Consider the following 12,944-nt stretch of genomic DNA (forward strand, 5'->3'; position numbering starts at 1 on the left):
CTCGCCGAGGCGACCTCCGCAGCTCGCCGAGGCGACCTCCGCAGCTCCACTTTGAAATTTCGCTGTGGACTGAGACAGATGCTTCCCCAAGGAAGTGCGCATGTGAGGCGGAAACTAGCATCATCTTTAGGGCAGAGCCGGGATGGGGCTGGGGAGAGAGGGAGGTTTGAGCTCACGGAAGGATGGCTGGGGCGGGGGTGGGGGGAGAAGGCGATGGCTGGGGAAGAAGCTGGGAAAGGAAGCCGGGAAAGGGGGAGGGGTAGAAGAGGGAGGGGCAGGTAGCGGGCCAGACTCTCGGCCGGAATTCTGTCCTTTGGGGTCTTCGGAAGTCACTAGCTACCTCTCCCTCCTTGCATTTCCTCCGTCCCTCCCTCCCACCGGATGGTGAAGTGGGGCCAGGAAACATTCCAAACCAGCGGGAGTGGGTGGATGGGATTTGAACTTGGGCTCCACTGAGAACTTTTCTATTTAAGTTAAGGATTTACAGTTTTGGCAACTACATTCTGAACGCGGGAATGAAACAAATAACAATAGCTGGTATTTATGTTGTTGCCGTTCAGTCGTTTCAGACTTTGGGTGACCCCATTTGGGGTTTTCTTGACAAAAATGCTGGAGTAGTTTGCCTTTTCTTCCTCCAGCTCATTTGACAGATGAGAAAACTGAGGTACACAGGGTCAACTGACTTGTCTAGGGTCATACAGCTTCCCCCTTTGACTTTTTAAAAACCCGTTCTTTATCTTAGAATTAATACTGTGTATTGTTTCTAAGGCAAAAGAGCCATTAGGGCTAGGCAATGGGGGTTAAGTGACTTGCCCAGGATCACACAGCTAGAAAGTGTCCCAGGCCACATTTGGACCCAAGACCTCCTCTCTCTAGACTTGGCTCTCAATCCACTAAGCCACTTACTACCCCTACACCTGGTATTTATATGGCACTTAGAAGTTGACAAAATGCTTGATTAATATTTTAATAATTTACAAATACATTATTAATCATGTAATTCTCCTAATAACCCTGGAAGGTAGGTTTTATTAGTATCCCCATTTTACAAAAAAGGATCCTGAAGTAGACAGATGCTGCTCAGGGACACAAAGCCAGTAAGTTTCTGAGACTCTATCATAGACTTGGCACTGGAAGAGACCTCTAAGGCCATCTAGTCCAACATCCTCATTTTACAGAAGATGTCTTGGAGCCCAAACTTACCCAAGGTCTCAGAGGTGAGATTTGAATCCAGATACTCTGGCTTCAGAGGCATCCTTATTACTCTGCCACTTAAGCTTGGAGTCAAGAGACTGGCTCTAAAATTTATTAGCTGTGTGATCATGGACAGGACATGGTATATCTCTGAGCCTCCATTTCCTCAACTATGAAATGGAAATGCCTAATCTATTTGCTGAATCATGTTAAGGAAAATCTTAAGAAATATGAGGCCTCATTTTCATTGTTTGTTAATCCCTGGGACTAATAGTCTCTGAGAGAGTTTGGAAGCCAAGGAAAAGAAAGAAACAACATTTTACTCAACTGACATTTCACCATCCCACTCATCTCCTGGAATGCATAGCTCATTCTCTACATGGATAAAAATCAGCCCTGCTTTCAATTATCTGGGTCTCTTTGCTCCTTTTTCCTGTTCTAATGGCAAGTATCTCTGGCTGAGATTTGGGAGACTTTGGTTCAAGTCCCAATTCTCTAGCTAGCTCACTGAATAACCTTTCCTCCTCTCTCAGCTTTAGTCTGTTCCTTTATAAAATGAGGAAGTTGTTATAATGAAAAAAGGAATGGAATCGGAGTCAAAGCTTCTTGATGTCCAGTCATTTTTCAGTCACATCCAACTCTTCCTGACCCTGTGGGGTTTTCTTAGCAAAGATCTTAGAATGGTTTGCCACTTCTTCTCTAGCTCATGTGACAGATGAGGAAACTGAGGCAAACAGGGTGAAATTACTCACCTGGGATTGCACAACTAGAGACTGGATTTGAACCCAGGAAGATGAGTCTTCCTGACTCCAGGTCCAGCACTCTATCCATTGTGTAGTGTATTGTGTCACCTTGCTGCCCTGGGAGTCAAAGCTCTTGGGTTCAAATTCTAGCTCTATTACTATCTGTGTGACCTTTGGCAACTAACCTCATTTGGACCTCAGTTTCTTCATCCAGAAAATGAGAAGGTTAGACTACATCAATGGCATCAAACTCTAACAGGCTGCTAATGTGTACGTATGGATCACTGAAGATTGCATATTGTCTTAGTTTCAAAAGGTTATCTATATTTTATTGCATTTTTACTTATTTTGGTTAAATATTACACTTCCCATGCTTGGGGGGTGGGAAGGCAACAGTATGTTTGATACTTCTGAATTAGTTGATAAATTTAAGACTCTTTCTAGCCCTAAACCTTATAACTCTCCGGTCTCTAAGATTTCCACCAACTCTGACATTCTTTGGTTTTTCCTTTGGACCATGTGATTAATTACTATCAAGAAGTGGGAATTCATTATATTGGAGTGGGGGAACAGTATGAAATGTTGATCAGAAAAGGGTAGAGATAGAAGGTGTTTACTGGAAATGAAGCTCTTAGATTCCCTGTGGCTCTCCCTTTCCCCATCAGTGCAGGTAGCTATAATGGGGTATGTGTGTGAATGTATCTGTATCTATATCTATATCTGGGCAGCTAGGTGTTGCAGTGGATAGAGTGCCAAGTCTGGAGTCAGGAAGACTCTTCTTCCTGAGTTCAAATCTGGCTTCAGACTCTTATTAGTCATGTGGCACTGGGTAGGTAAGTCACTTCCCCATTTGCCTCAGTTTCCTGATCTGTAAAATGAATTGGAGAAGAAAATGGCAAACCACTCCATGATCCCTGCCAAGAAAACCCCAAATGGGGTCATGAAGAGTCAGACATGTCTGAACAACAACAAATATTTGTATCTATCCCAGATGTGACATATGCTGGGATATCCAGTCCCCCTTATTTCTCTTTCTCTCTAGATTGGTTCACTTACCCCAACCTGTCCTCATACTAGCATTGGTGAACCTTTTTGGAGTTCAAGTGCCCAGAGGGCAAATTCTAGCTGTCTGTGAGCCCCTCATTATCAAAGAGAGCTGAGAGAGAAAGTGCTTGCTTTGGGTGACTGGTCAGAGGGGTGAAGGCATGCAAAAAAAAAAAAAAAAAAAAAAAGTCCTCAGGCCCTGGGAAGAGGGAGAATGGAGCAGCTTCCTGAGTGTCAGCTCTGCATGAGTGTCATGCCTTTGCCAACACTGTACTAGCATATCTGAGTTTCTTTTGTTTTGTTTGGGGACTGTGGATGGTGACAATGATGGCCTTGACCATACTGTTGCTAATCAAGTCTTTCAGTATCCTAGGGATAAACTCTGATATGGTGGGGGGATACAGTCCTACTACTTACCATTGTAGGTCCTGAGTCCCCACTAGTGTGCTTTCCAGTTACACAAATTCAATCTCAATAACCTTATTAATTCCTTTTAAAAAATAAGTTTTTATTGTTATCTTCTGTTTCTTTTGTCTTCATAATTATCCCCAGCATTCTTTTCCTTTCTCCTCCTGGAAAGCCATCCCATATAATAAATAGCATTTTTTAAGGAGAAAAAAATCAGCACAACTGATTAATATGCTGAAAATATCCTAAAATTTGTGCAATATACAATACCTATTGATCTCATCTCCACAAAGGGAGGTTGAGGGGGTGTCTTCCCATATCTCCATTGTCTTTTTTTTAAACCCTCACCTTCTTTCTTAGTATCAGTTCTAAGACAGAAGAGCAGCAAGGGCTAGACCAGCACTGGCAAAGTACTGGGCACACAGGGTGAGCTGCTTCATTCTCCCTCTTCTTAGAGCCCACTCTTTAGGATAATATGTATGGGTAGGTGGCTCACAGGCAGCTTGAAGTTGCAATTTGGGCAGGCAAATTCAAAAACATTTGCCGATGCTTGGCTAGACATTTGGAGTTAAGAGAATTGCCCAGAGTCCCACAGCTTTCCCCATTAACTTTTTTTTTAAACTCTTACTTTCCATCTTAGAATGAATACTGTGGGTGGCAGTCAGATGGCTCGTGGATTAAGAGCCAAGCTTGGAGATGGGAGGTCCTGGGTTTAAATCTGGCCTAAAACACTTCCTAGCTGTGTGATCATGGGTGAGTCACTTACTATGTGATCCTAGGCAAATCATTTAACCCCCATTGCCTAGCCTTTACCACTTTTCTACCTTGGAACCAATACATAGTATTGCTTCTCGATCCTTAAAAGTAAAAGCAAAAGTAATCATAACAATGACTCAAAAGAAGGAAAATCAGAAGTAATCATGATATTTACTTGAAAGAAGGCAAAACATGAATAAAAGTAATGTAACAGTCCACCTATAACCCTGGATCACACTCTTCTAACCAAGTACACACTGTCTATGGAGGAAAGCAGACATACATTTACAAAAATCTAGCAGGGAGGCACCTGAATAAGAATGAGACATTCCTGTGCTTGGGACATCTCAAGACTTCAGACAGCAGACCTCAATTAGAAAACATGGTCTCTTTAGAAAACATGTCACCTGCTGGGCAAAAATCTCTGCTATCTCTGCTTCTCTTCTGGACCTCCCAGCTCTCCTACCGGATAATGTCATTACTCTGGTACTCTCATGCAGTGTCAAGCTCTTTTGGCTCACACCCTCCCTCTTGGCAAGATGCTGGGAAAATGTTGTGTTCTTTTGGCAAAATACATCAGCATAGCTCAAAATAGCTACAAAACCCATATTTCTCCTTCTTCCTCCACTCAAGCTTATAGAGGGCAATAAAGAATAACAGAGGTGTCCATAAGAGGTTTCCCCTTTATGAGGCTTTTCATGGTGCTCCAGGGCAATAAGCCCAGATAGCTCTTTAAAAAGCAAAAGATTTTGCTTTTCTTTTGATCAGATTCTAGCAGCTGCAACCTATCTGGCTTCTGTTAGCTGAGCCACCTTTTCTCCAGCCAATCAGCTCTCAGCAAAGCAATGCCTCTATTCTAAAAAACCCAACTCCCAGCCAAATGAGCTGCAGAGCTTTTCTGTAACCTCAGTTCCTAACAATTTCTGTAAGTAGTTCTTCCTGTATCTTTTATTCTGGATTCCTCATGTTCCTATCTTCATCTGGTCATCTCCTTCCTTCCTCCCTCCCTGGCTACCTACTGCCTCAAATACAGGCTTTCTCATAAGCCTTGACTCATTTCTAACTTATGATGTGAAACTCAAAAAATATGCTTTATTCCTCCCCCCCCCAGTAATGACCCCAGTCCTCCTAAAATCATCCAATATTCCTCATATTTGATTCATAGTTTAGCAGCTATATCCTTCCAAACTCTAAAAACAGTCCTATGTGGATGAGCAGATGGACCATAATGCTCTGCAGCCTTCAGATGGATCCTGTCAGTCCATTTATCTGAGGGATGTTTTTCTCTCTGTTTTCAGAACAGCTTGTGTCCTCCAGAATTTCTATCTGAGGGACTGTGTTTCTCCTCGGGTGGATATGATCAGTATTCCTTATGAAAATGTTCTCCTCTTGACCTCTTTTAGCAACCCAAATGTCCACATACAAAAGGGAGGACCTTCTCTCTCTTTTCCTCAAATATGTATCTCGATTTTCTCTCTCTCTCGCTCCCTGTATAGAGCCTACCTACTTCTAGCTTTTCAATATAATTTTATAGATAACAATGTAACTAGTACGCTATACCTATCCATGTATACCCATACATGTGTGTATATGCACACTTACACAAATACACACGTGCACACAGCACACAGACACACCCATAGACTCATACCCACATGCATATGTACACACAGAGAAACATGCATGCACACAAATACACATGAATGTAAATATACCCATATCACAAACATAGTTTTTTTTTAAAACCCTTCCCTTCCGTCTTGGAGTCAATATTGTGTATTGGCTCCTTGGTGGAAGATTGGTAAGGGTAGGCAATGGGGGTCAAGTGACTTGCCCAGAGTCACATAGCTGGGAAGTGTTTGAGGCCAGATTTGAACCCAGGACCTCCCATCTCTAGTCTTGACTCTCAATCCACTGAACCACCCAGCTGCCCCCCATACACATACATACTTATACACAAAATATATGCACAATACACACCCACACATACATACACACATGCATGTATGTGTCAACACAATACATGCCACGTGTGCACACACACGTGTACACACATTCAGACATATATGCACACACATACATGTGTGCACACATTCCATTCTCTTAGCTTAGAATTATGACTGAATTTGCCTTTGGTAGAATTCTCAGACCTATAAGCCTTTACTGAACCCTCCCCAAGAGCCCAGCCTCTGGAAAGCTGAGTGGGAGTAGAATATTGACCTCTCCTGTATGGCAGTGGGTCCATAGAGGAGACACTCCCTCCCCCGGGACTGGTCACCACGCATCTTCCGCGGGGACTCGTCATTGAGGAGTGGTCCTTGCCCTACTCTCCCATAAATCCTCCAGCAAGGATCTACCCAGTGTTTGGGCCACCTTTCTCAGAGTCTTCGTAATACTTTGTAGAAACACACACATGAGAAGTTGGCAACAAGACAGGAAACATAGTCATACAATTATCTAATAATTTAGGGTTGGGTCGATTATTTCATTGTTACAAGAAGCGCTTAGTGAAAAAGTTCCTTCCACCAATGCAGATGGACGACCGTTTCACAATTTCATCTTCCACAGGTTCCTGGATCACTAAGAGATTGGGTAGCCTACCTGGGTCACACAGCTTGGGTCAGGGAAGGTCTTCCAGGTTCTGGGATCAGCTCTGTAATTTCGACTCTATGCTGCCTTCCCACCTAATATTTAAATCAAGGGAACAGGTTAAAAATAGATTGTAAGGGGGCAGCTGGGTAGCTCAGTGGATTGAGAGTCAAGTGCAGAGACAGGGAAGTCCTGGGTTCAAATCTGACCTCAGATATTTCTCAGCTATGTGCCACCCTGGGGAAGTCACTTAACCCACATTGCCTTGCCCTTACCACTCTTCTGCCTTAGAACCAATATTGATCCTAAGGTGAAAGGTAAGGGTTTAAAAAAATACATTGTAAGCTCTTCGAGGGAGGAATTATTTTATTTTTGTCTTCAAACACCTAGCACAAGCATTATAAGTTTATTTATTGTGATACATGTAAAACCCAGTGTAATTGTGCATCAACTAAGGGGGGTTAAGGAGGTTTTGGGGAGAGGGAAAGAACATGAAATATGTAACTAGGGGAAAATATTCAAAACAAACAAATAAATAAATAGTTTTTAAAAAGTTTATTGATTGGTAACACTAATGCATTTATATGCATCATTTTAACATTTAGTTTTCTTATCTTGGCTGTGAGGTAGGCTAGACCCAGTAGTCCTGTTTCACAGATGGCTCAGAGAAAATGATAATTCATTGTAACACTTTTTTTTATAACACTAAGGCAGATAGGTTTAGCATAAAGGGTTTAGAATCAAGAAGACTCATCTTCATGAGTTCAAATCCAAACTCTGACACTTGCTAGCTGTGTGACCTGGGCAAGTCACTTCATCCTGTTTGCCTCAGTTCCCTATCCATAAAATGATCTAGAGAAGGAAATGGTAAACCACGCCAGTATTTTTGCTAAGAAAACTCCAAAACAGGGTCACAAAGAGTCCAATAACTGAAATGACTGACCAGCAACAACGACGATACTTTACAATTTAATCAAGTGCTTGGCCTGACACAATTCCCCTTTACTCATATCTCATTTGGATTGTGAAGTGTCTTGCCTGTGGACACACAATAAGTATCAGAGCAGTATTTAAAAGGGTCTCTTGACTTCAGATCCTACATTCTTTCCAATACCCCACATTCTCTATCAGGGGATATCTTTAGGCAGAAGCTGGATGGCCCTTTGCTGGGGACAAAGAACATTCTTCTATTCATGTACAGTCTGGACTAGATGTCCCCTGAGGTCCCTTTTAACTCTGAGAATCTGTGATTCCACCTGAAGGCTGTGAGAATTTTGTGGGGAAAGATCTCCATGGCCAACTGGCACATGCAGCTATTAAAGTTGCTATTAGAGTCTTTAGAGGGATCCTTAGGAAGATACATGCCCCTTCTCCAGTCTCCCCAAAGGGCTAGGAGTTTCCAAAATGCCCTAGGTATGGAACGTGACCGGGGTTGCTACAGGAGCCCCCATTTCTCCCCCAACTAGTGTGGAAACTCCCTTACTACGATACAAATGCCTTGTGAGGCAGAACTATGTCTTATTCAGCTTTCTATTGACTTCAGTGCCTACACATAGGACATATTTATCTAAGGAAATTGAATTTAGATCACATGTCAAAAAGCATCAGATTTAAAGCTGGAAGAGGCCTTAGAGACCATCTAGTCCAACCCCCCGATTTTGCAAAGAAGAAAACTGAGACCCAGGGATGGGAAGTGAGTTATTTGTTCAATTTAATTTAATCTGTCAAACTTCCCTGTTCCTGCTTCTCCTTACAGGCTTGATGAGCTCAGTTTGTACTCTCCTCAGGGAGCCTCCCCCACAGGCCTGGTTCAAGTTCACTGAACTCAGTGGGCTTCCTTCAGATCAACACCCCCCCCCCATCCACCCGCCCACAGCTCCCCAGGTTTCACGAAGCCTCAGATTTTGTTCTTGTTTCCAGGAGAGACAGGAGACTGAGAGAAAGAACATGGGCTGCTGGTCACCCCGCATGAGGAAATCCCAGGGATGAGGTTTTTATGTGGGCACAAATAAAAACAGGATATGCCTCCTGCAAGCCTCAGAGAGCTACTGATTAACAGGATATCATTGTCAATGGCAGTAACAACAGAGTTTTCTACAGCTGTTCGGAAAGAGGGCCCTTTGCCTGGTGGGAGCTAATAAAATGGCTCTTGTCCCTGTCTTGCAAAAAGTCAAATGAGTTTCTGAGAAGTAGCAACTTAAACCTGATCAAGCAGCTAGAAAGTGTTGGAATTGAGGACTTGACCTCTGTTCCATGGCTCTTTCCTTATGTCAAGCTGGTTAATCCAGTGGGTCAGCTTCTCCCTGGCCTCCCTGGCCTAGCAGCTGATCTGCAGACACTGTACCTTCCTAGCAAACTGGCCAGGAGCAATGGCAGAACCTTCACATTCTGTATTTAACTGTATGTCCCCATCATTCTCAGTAGGTCCTTGGCTAATTTGGATCCTGGCCTGTGGTGTTGGAGAAAGGCTCCTGCTTTGTGAGAGTTGGGATACTTGGTTTGTAGGATTTAGAGTTAGAAGAAGGAATCACTTAGTCCAACCCCTTCATTTACAAGTGAGAAAGCCAAACCCTAGAAAGCTGAAATCTTTGCCTGAGACCACATGGGCAGGAATGAACAGAGCTAAAGACTTGACTCTAGGTCTTCTGATGTCAAATTGAATCATCTGAGTTCTAGTCCAAGCTTTGCCACTAATTTACTGTGTGACCTTGGGCAAAAGTCAATTTCCCCTTCTGACCTTCAGTTTTCTCCTTTGGACTAGATGTTCCTTAAGGTCTAGCTCCAATACTCTCTGATCTGTGATTCTAAAGTTCTTCTCAGCTATAATATTCTCAAGTTCTATACATTTCCTTGAATTGTTACAGAAAAAGCGGAAAAGGACTGATTTGGATCAAAATATCTTTAGCAGCTCTCTTTATGATGGCAAAGAATTGGAAACTAAATGGATGTCTATCAGTTGAGGAATGGCTGAACTAGTCATGGTATATGGTTCTAATGGAATACAATTGTGCCACAAGGAATGACAAACAAGATGATCACAAAAAATCTGGAAAAAGTTATATGAAGTGATGCAAAATGAAGTGAGCAGAACCAGGATAATTCACAATGACAGCAATAATGTATGACAATTTAGTTTTCAATTGTTCATTTGAGTTTGTTTGGGGGGTTTGGTTTTATAAGATCACTCACAAAAATGAACAATATGGAGATATGTTTTACATGATTATATTATGTATAACCCAGAACAAATTGTCTGCCAGCACTGGGAGGGAGAAGGGATGGGAAGGAGGGAGATAAATTCAATCATATAACTTGGGGAAACTTGTGTGGAAATTTGTTATTACATGTAATTGGTAAAAAAAACCAATTAATTAAAAATGTATGATCATCACCTGTGAATGACTTTATCATCAGTATTTCAAGGATCCAGGACAGCTCCAAGGGACTCATGACAAAAGAAGCTATCCAACTGCTATAGAAGGAATTGATAGAGTCTAAATGCATACCATTCTTCATTCCTTCATGAATTTTTCTCTAATATAAACAATCATGTGTCTTCTTTCACAACATGGAAAACATTGAAATATGTGTTGCATGAAATATGTATTGCATGTCTAATCTATATCATATTACCTGCCATCTTGGAGAAGAGAGAGAACATGGTTTGCAAAATGTCAGAAAATGATGAATAAAATTGTATCTACATGTGATCTGAAAAAAAAATAGGGAAAAAAAAAACACAAAAACAAGTGACCAATTCAATAAATTCAGAGGAATTGAATTGTTTTATTTAAAAAAAAAAAAGAATTGTTACCAGAAAAAATTGCATCAAATACCAGAATGTACATCTTTTGTCATAGATAGGTGGTTTCTGGTGATTAGATCTTGGAGCACCCACTGAAAAGGGATCAAGGCGTGGAGGCAAAAGTCTGCTCTTCTGTGGCCTCTTGAGTTCCACTCAATCTTTTATTTTTCCCTTCTCTTCTCTCCTCACCCCCTGGCAGAAGTTTCTGTGGCTGTGTATAAGCAGTGGATTCCAAACACCAATTTTGAAGATGCTGCCAACTGGGACAGAAACCAAACTCCAAGCGAGACCGATATTGTCATGTTTGACAGCAACAAGGTACTTTCCATTTCCCTTCCTTTTGATTGTTTAAAGACCAAAGAGAGAAGTGGGATGGATGGGGCAATTTCATCAATTGGATAAATGAAAGGAGTATGAGGGTTTGCTTCTAAGCACCACAAAAAAGGTAGTAGGTGGTTTTATATGGTCCTGGGTAGAAGTGAGATGATTTTATTTGGCCATCCTTGTCCCTCATCTCCCTTCTGCAATTTACACCTCTCAGTCATAGAGTCAGGAAGAGTTTGGAAACTTGGAAGGGTCGTTAAAAGAGATGGAGATATCTAATTTGGAGAAGAGAAGATTGGGAAAGGAAATGAGTGGTGTATGGTTCTCATCTACTATTTGAAGAATATCATGTGGAAGAGAGATTAGATTAGTTTTATCTAGAGACAGAAGACAAAACTAATTTGGAAAAATTTAGAATCAGAGAAACTGGGTTTGAATCCTGACTTTGTCACTTAATACCCATTTGATCTCAAGCAAGTAAGTTATTTCTCTGGTCTCCAGTTTCCTCATCTAGAGAATGAATGAATTGGATAAGATGACCTCTAAGGTCCCTCTAATGCCTCTGTTTCCTTTCCACTTTCTCAGTTTTTAGTCTTTTGCACTTTCCTTCTGATGTCACCACTCTCCTGAGATAGCTCTCAAAGGTGACCCAAAGTCTTTTTTTTTAAACCCTTACTTTCTGTCTTAGTAACACTTTAAGACAGAAGGGCAAGGGCTAGGTAAACATAGGTAAGTGACTTGCCCAGAGTCGCACAACAAGGAAGTATCCAAAGTCAGATTTGAATCCAAGTCCTCCTGATTCCAGGCCTGGCACTGTCTACTATACCACCTAGCTGCCCCACCATAGGTCTCTTAACTGTTAAATCCATAGTCTTTTCTAAGTCTTCATCCTATTTGACTTTTCTAGGGCTTTTGACACTATCCATCAATTAAATTGGGTTCAATTCACCAAGCTTTTCTTAAATATTTATGATCAAAATCTATGATTATATGGAATGACATGGAGGTTCAAATATGAGAAGGAAAAAAAGCTCCCTTCCAGTCAAAGTTGAGGGGCAGTTAAGTGGCTCAGTCTGGAGTCAGGAAGACGCATCTTTCTGAGCTCAAATCTGGCTTCAGTTACTTACTAGCTATATGACCGGGGCAAGTCACTTGACCATGTTAGCCTCCATTTCCTCATCTGCCAAATGAACTGGAGAAGCAAATGGCAAATCTCTTTGATATCTATGCCAAGAAAACCCCAAATGGAGTCATGAAGTCAGACACAACTGAAAAAAGGCAACAAAAGCATAATCAGAGATGTCCAATAATGGAATTGGCTTCCTGAAGATGGAGTGGGTTTTCTGTCACTGAAAGTCTCCAGGCAGAGGCTAGATAGCCATGTATTTGGGGATGTTATAGAGCGGATTCCTGCTTAGGGAGAGGTTGGACCAGGTGATCTCTCTGGTACCTTCTTTCTTTATGATTATGAAGTCTAACTAGTCCTACCCATTGTACTCCCCAAGACACTAACTTATTCAACTTTTCATCCCTTTCCCCAGATGGTTTCTGTATTTGTTGGGAGCACTCATGTCCTTATGGGCGCAGTAAGTATACCACTTTGCTAGGGATGCCTCTCCTGGTGTTGCCTTCAGCAAGACTCAGAGGGCCTTGGGGCCTGGTTTCTAAAATAAATTTTGGTATCTCCCTCCCTCCTCTGAACCTGAACTTCTGTACTGAGAAACAATATGGTGAAGAGGAGGAAGAAATGTTCTTAATGTCATAGGTCATAGATTTAAAATTGAAAAGAATCTCAAAGGCCTTCAAATTTAAGCCCATCGTTTTACAGACAAAGAAAATGAGACCCAGAGAAATTGACTTTTTCTCTAGGTCACACAAGTGGGAAGTAGCAAGGCTAAATCCTCTGACTCAAAATCCAATACTTTCCAACGTTCCATGTTGCTATAGATCATTCTGATGTTATCTTTTAAAATATATATATGTTTGTTACATTAACATTTCCAGGTATCTCCCTTTCTCCCTCCCCTTCCCACATTAGAGAAGGGCATCATTTGACTATATATATATATATACATATATAC

At 41.7% G+C, this 12,944-nt stretch overlaps 1 protein-coding gene across 3 annotated transcripts in view; it reads left to right on the forward strand.

Moving 5' to 3' along the window:
* The window catches only part of AMN (amnion associated transmembrane protein), an 83,587-nt gene that overhangs the window by 8,327 nt on the left and 62,316 nt on the right, over window positions 1–12,944 (forward strand). For all 3 annotated transcript variants that reach the window (XM_044664625.1, XM_044664627.1, XR_006505476.1), the window contains exons 2-3: window positions 10,739–10,857; window positions 12,405–12,449. In XM_044664625.1, coding sequence (XP_044520560.1) covers window positions 10,739–10,857; window positions 12,405–12,449 — 164 coding nt within the window. The remainder of the gene's footprint in view (window positions 1–10,738; window positions 10,858–12,404; window positions 12,450–12,944) is intronic.

Source organism: Gracilinanus agilis, chromosome 2 (assembly GCF_016433145.1).
Source record: "Gracilinanus agilis isolate LMUSP501 chromosome 2, AgileGrace, whole genome shotgun sequence".
NCBI lineage: Eukaryota > Metazoa > Chordata > Mammalia > Didelphimorphia > Didelphidae > Gracilinanus > Gracilinanus agilis.